Source organism: Haliotis rubra, unplaced genomic scaffold (assembly GCF_003918875.1).
Source record: "Haliotis rubra isolate DU_JTF1 unplaced genomic scaffold, ASM391887v1 Scf690, whole genome shotgun sequence".
Lineage (NCBI taxonomy): Eukaryota > Metazoa > Mollusca > Gastropoda > Lepetellida > Haliotidae > Haliotis > Haliotis rubra.
In genome coordinates, this window is record NW_025767402.1 from 6334 (window position 1) to 11405 (window position 5072).

Below are 5072 nucleotides of genomic sequence, written 5' to 3' on the forward strand. Positions count from 1 at the left end.
TTATCTTTCTGAACATTTTGAAAATGAAATACATAAGATATCTAAAGATGAAAATGAATGATTAATTTCCCAATATTCTCCTTTAATAGTTGAATAAGTATTTAGAGGTGGATATTTCGGTATTTCTGACAACAGTTATTGTATATGACAATAAGTTTTCCTGAGATAAAATTCTTTTAAAGACAAATTTATAAATGCCAAATGCTTGACCTTCCTATACAAAACCAAATCCATAATAGAATAAAGTATTGCTAACATAATATACACAACTATTCAGGTTAACATGTACGTATTCTTGTACAGACATGAATAATTCTCTTTCATCAGTAACAACTTTCTACATCGTGTATTTTATATCTAATCACACTGAAACTGAATACGGACTTATAGGTCATGAAGGTAGTATAAGCTTAACTCCATTGTATGTATGTATCAGGATACGAATAAGAGCGAATAGATGACAAGAGTTTCGAGCTAAAGAAAGTACAGAAAGTGTCGAAAGATAGAAATATTCTTAAGCATGAAATATGGACTGGGAAATTGTCACCATTCTCAGAGAATCTTGAGGGCGAACTACCAGAGTCAAGGACTACAACCATGACAGGAACCCAGGGCACCTTCTACCAGTCCGACTTACAGGAAATAAATGTCAGAGAGAAAACGATACTTGGAAGGTTTAAAGAGCAGAGGAAAAAGGCCATAACAACAATATTTTCTTAAATGGTTACACTAGCCTAAAGTTTAATTCATGGGTTTAAGCTAGTGGTGTAGAGATTGTAAAGTGTATTTGTAAAAGTGTAGAGACATCTGTACATATGTTGTAATTGTGGTTTGGGGTGACTTCTACGACCAATGCACAGGGATATTAGATATGTTCATAGAGTTTGTATTGTCGCTGTGTATGTTGCTCCTTAGATCTGCATTACAGATCCCATTTCACAAATGAACGACTTAGGGTTGTTTTTAACATGGTTGTACGCCCACACTATAAAGAACGCTATCCTGATGATCTTGAACCTAGCTTTCTCGCATGCATGGACGAGGGAGGAATATAGACTGTTATTTAGAGAAGGGAATGAGTACAGACTGTTAGTGTTGAGAAAGGAATGAGTAAAGACTATTTTTGATGACAAGGTTTCAAAATTTCAAAATTTCAAAATTGTACCTTCTAACTGCTGTCTAAAATGTGTATAGACATAATCATTGTGTTACAGCACTACCACTGTGTGACCTCCACAACGCCTCAAAGATCGGGGACTTATCAAGGGTGAACGTCATCTTGTCCCAGGGACGGGCCAACATAGACTGTCAAGAGTGGATTGGTAGAACACACCCGTGATGTGGGCGGCTCTTAAAAGGGACATAGAGAAGTGGTTGAGTTACTTGTGACTAAAGGAGCCAACGTGAAACTTACTGATAGATTCGGTATCAACATCCTTCACTCCAGCCTGTCTAGGAGGAGATGTAGATGTGGTGAAGTATGTCCTCTCACATGACATGGCGGACATCGATAGTAGAGCACAGTGCAAAAGAACACCTATGATGCTGGCAGCATAGAACGGACATAAAGAAGTCGTAGAGTCACTTGTGGGTGAAGGAGCTGACATGTCACTTGTGGATGAACAAAGTGACAACATCCTTCACTGTGCCTGTAGGGAGGACATCTGGATGTAGTGAAGTACATTGTCTCTCACAGGGCAAAGGTGGGCATCAACAGCAGAGGATCGAAGAAAAAGACACCAGTGATGGTGGCAGGACGATGGGGACATAAGGACGTGGTAGAGTTTCTCGTTGAACTTGGAGCTGATTTGTCACTCGTATATGAAGGTGGTAGCAGCGTACTTCACTTGGCCTGTTTTGGAGGACATCTAGAGGTGGCGAAATACATTGTATCAAAGGGCAAGGTGAACATCAACAGCAGAGGATGGAAGAAGAAGACACCAGTGATGGTGGCTGCAGCAAATGGACATAAGGATGTGGTGGAGTTTCTGGTGGAGCACGGAGCTGATTTGTCACGCGTATATGGCGGTGGTAGCAGCACACTTCACTTGGCCAGTTTCGGAGGACATCTGGATGTAGTGAGGTATATCGTCGCACAGAACAAGGTGAACATCAACAGTAGAGGATGGAAGAAGAAGACACCAGTGATGGTAGCAGCAGAAATGGGGGAAAAGGACGTGGTGGAGTTTCTGGTGGAGCACGGAGCTTATTTGTCACTCCTATTAGCCAGTGGTAACAACATCCTTCACCTGGCATGCAAGGGAGGGCATCTGGAGGTGGTGAAGTATATTGTCTCACAGAACAAGGTGAACATCAACAGTAGAGGATGGAAGAAGAAGACACCAGTGATGGTGGCAGCAGCAAATGGACATCAGAAACTGGTGGAGTTTCTCATCAGAAAAGGAGCAGATGCTATTGGCTTAAAGAGGTGACAACCTCCTTCGTGGCTTGCCGAGAATGAAATGTGGACATGGTGAATATATTCTGTGATAGGGGATTGTGGACATCGAGGCAAAATATTGGACATGTGCTACAAACTATACAAAAATGGGCGTACATATCTATTGCTGCTTTGGCAGTATGGAAAGCTACAAACACACGTGTTGGCAATAACAAAGAAAACCAATTTGTACATCTTGCAGAACAACAAACTATTGCAACCGATTTCGTAAAAAGCAAAAAACATCCTTTCTATATCGAGTTTGTATTTGTAGTAGGCAGATCGTATACAGTACACCATGTGGTGGTAGATAGATTGTGTACATTGTGTGGTAGTCGTGGCAAATAGTAGCAGTTTGGATACACACACCTGAAAAAATGTAGCAAAAACATTAGAAAAATTGACCAAATATGTATTTTGTCTTCTGTGTGTTGGACTACACTTGTGTTCTTTATATTGGACAACTTTTTGTGTTCTGTACATTGGACTACTTTTCTGTATGTTGGACAACTTTTTGTCTTCTGTGTGTTGGACTACTTTTCTGTATGTTGGACTACTTTTTGTGTTCTGTATGTTGGACTACTTTTTGTCTTCTATATGTTCGACTACTTTTCTCTATGTTGGACTCCTTTTTGTCTTCTATATGTTGGACTACTCTTCTGTATGTTCGACTACTTTTTGTCTTCTGTGTGTTGGACTACTTTTTGTCTCCTATATGTTCGACTACATTTCTGTATGTTGGACTACTTTTTGTGTTCTGTATGTTGGACTACTTTTTGTCTTCTATATGTTCGACTACTTTTCTCTATGTTGGACTCCTTTTTGTCTTCTATATGTTGGACTACTCTTCTGTATGTTCGACTACTTTTTGTCTTCTGTATGTTGGACTACTTTTTGTCTCCTATATGTTCGACTACATTTCTGTATGTTGGACTACTTTTTGTGTTCTGTATGTTCGACTACTTTGTATTTGTCTTCGTCTTTGGGAAACACAAACTCTACTTGTCGATCGTTAATCTTTTCTGAAATCGGTGAGTAGCAGACTTTGCCTAGCCTACACAGAAACTGCCCACCAACCAACCATAGATTTCCAATTCCACCGTTGTCTTGAATAGTTTCTTGTATCTTGTAACCATATACCCGAATAGTTTTTCCAGTCGGCAGAGAGTAGCAGCGACAGTCTGTTCTTCCCTCTGTGTTTGGCTACTGCAAACCTTTGCATACATAGATTCCCTCTGGAATGTCTGCAGCTTTTCTGTGTTTGTTGCATGGTGGTGCTGCTGCTTCCATATCCTTTGACTGTAGTTTGGCAATGGGGCATGGCAAATAGTTTTTCCGTCCAGGTGGTGGGTCTGCTTTCCCAGCTAACTGTAGTAAGATACAAGAATCTTCTTGCATACGCAATTGTCTACCAAATTGTCGAGTATGTGTTTGTATCATAGAGCACCAGCCAAAACAATCTTGGTCGTACAGGTTCTCTATGTTTGAGATACAGTTGGAGATCTCGATTTCTTCTGGAACCTCTAGTGGGAGTCGCTCCTGGGATGTATAAGGTGTATCTTTGTTTTTCCAGATAACGCATTTCTTGCTGCAAGTGCAGTGGTCTATGGTGCCGCACTTGCAAGTAGAGTTGTCTTGGTCGAATATGGCAGGTACTTGCGGTATAGCAGCAGAGGCAGTCGGTGCATTGGTTGTCATCTGTCTTTGTTTCCGGGCAGTGGTCGAGAACGATTCGGTGTTTGCCTGCTGCAGGTTGAAATTGGTTTGGTTGGTATATCGAGACAAAATCTACTATTTTGCCGTCTGAATCGAAGAAAACACAGCCAATAGAGTTCGAGAAACTGCCTGGGGATCTGGTAGATTGTGTTTCCCGATTGCTCTTGGATTTTTTTCTCTTTGGTGGCAAGGAATAGATTGGGACGCTTCTCTAGCAACATCTCAAAGACCTCTGTCCATGTCGTGACAGAAGTTGTGTTGGTGTGTGTCTCTGTTTGTGTCTCAGGGTCTATACTGCCTCGGATTCGCATATATCTGGCTTGCGATATATGGTGCTTCTTCTTCGCCTCCCGGATAGACATATTGCCAGATCGGATCTCAACATAACCTTTTGTGATAGCTTAGTTCCTGGCATTGTAATGTTCTATGTCCATACACCTGCATATCTCTAACTGGAGTGCACTTCCATCGGTGGTATATGTGTGTGTGGAGTGGGAGCGAGTTGTAGCTGGGGTGGTTTCTAGTCTGTTTGGAGGCTTCTAGAGTAGTCAACACACAGCTGAGAGCTGAATTGGACCGAAAGACCACGATGAGGAGGATTGTGGCCGGAACCCCATTTTGTATACTACTGTGTGTATTTGACTTTTTTTTCTCTTCTGTTGCCGTAGGCTGTATGTTGTCGTATGTTCTTGTATTTTTCTGTATACGGAGAACAGAGGACAAAAGTGGTCAATACACAGAAAAGAAATTGAAATGGGCCTCCACAGCCTTTTTCCCATTGCTTTAACATTGGTGCACATCCGTGCTTTTCTCCCCATTGCCTATACTACTTAGTGTTTGGTCTTTAGAAATATTTGGACGATGGCTGTCCTGAACTAGATGCTATGCCAGTATTGTATAAAACTCAGTTTCAGAA

The 5072-nt window shown here is 41.3% G+C and overlaps 1 protein-coding gene across 1 annotated transcript; it reads left to right on the forward strand.

Annotated features, from left to right (window-relative positions):
• The first annotated feature begins 597 nt into the window (after positions 1-597).
• Positions 598-2432, forward strand: LOC124258375 (protein fem-1 homolog A-like). Its single transcript, XM_046692467.1, has 2 exons — positions 598-648; positions 1656-2432. The coding sequence occupies exons 1-2, from the start codon at positions 598-600 to the stop codon at positions 2430-2432; spliced, it is 828 nt and encodes a 275-aa protein (XP_046548423.1).
• Positions 2433-5072: the final 2640 nt, after the last annotated feature.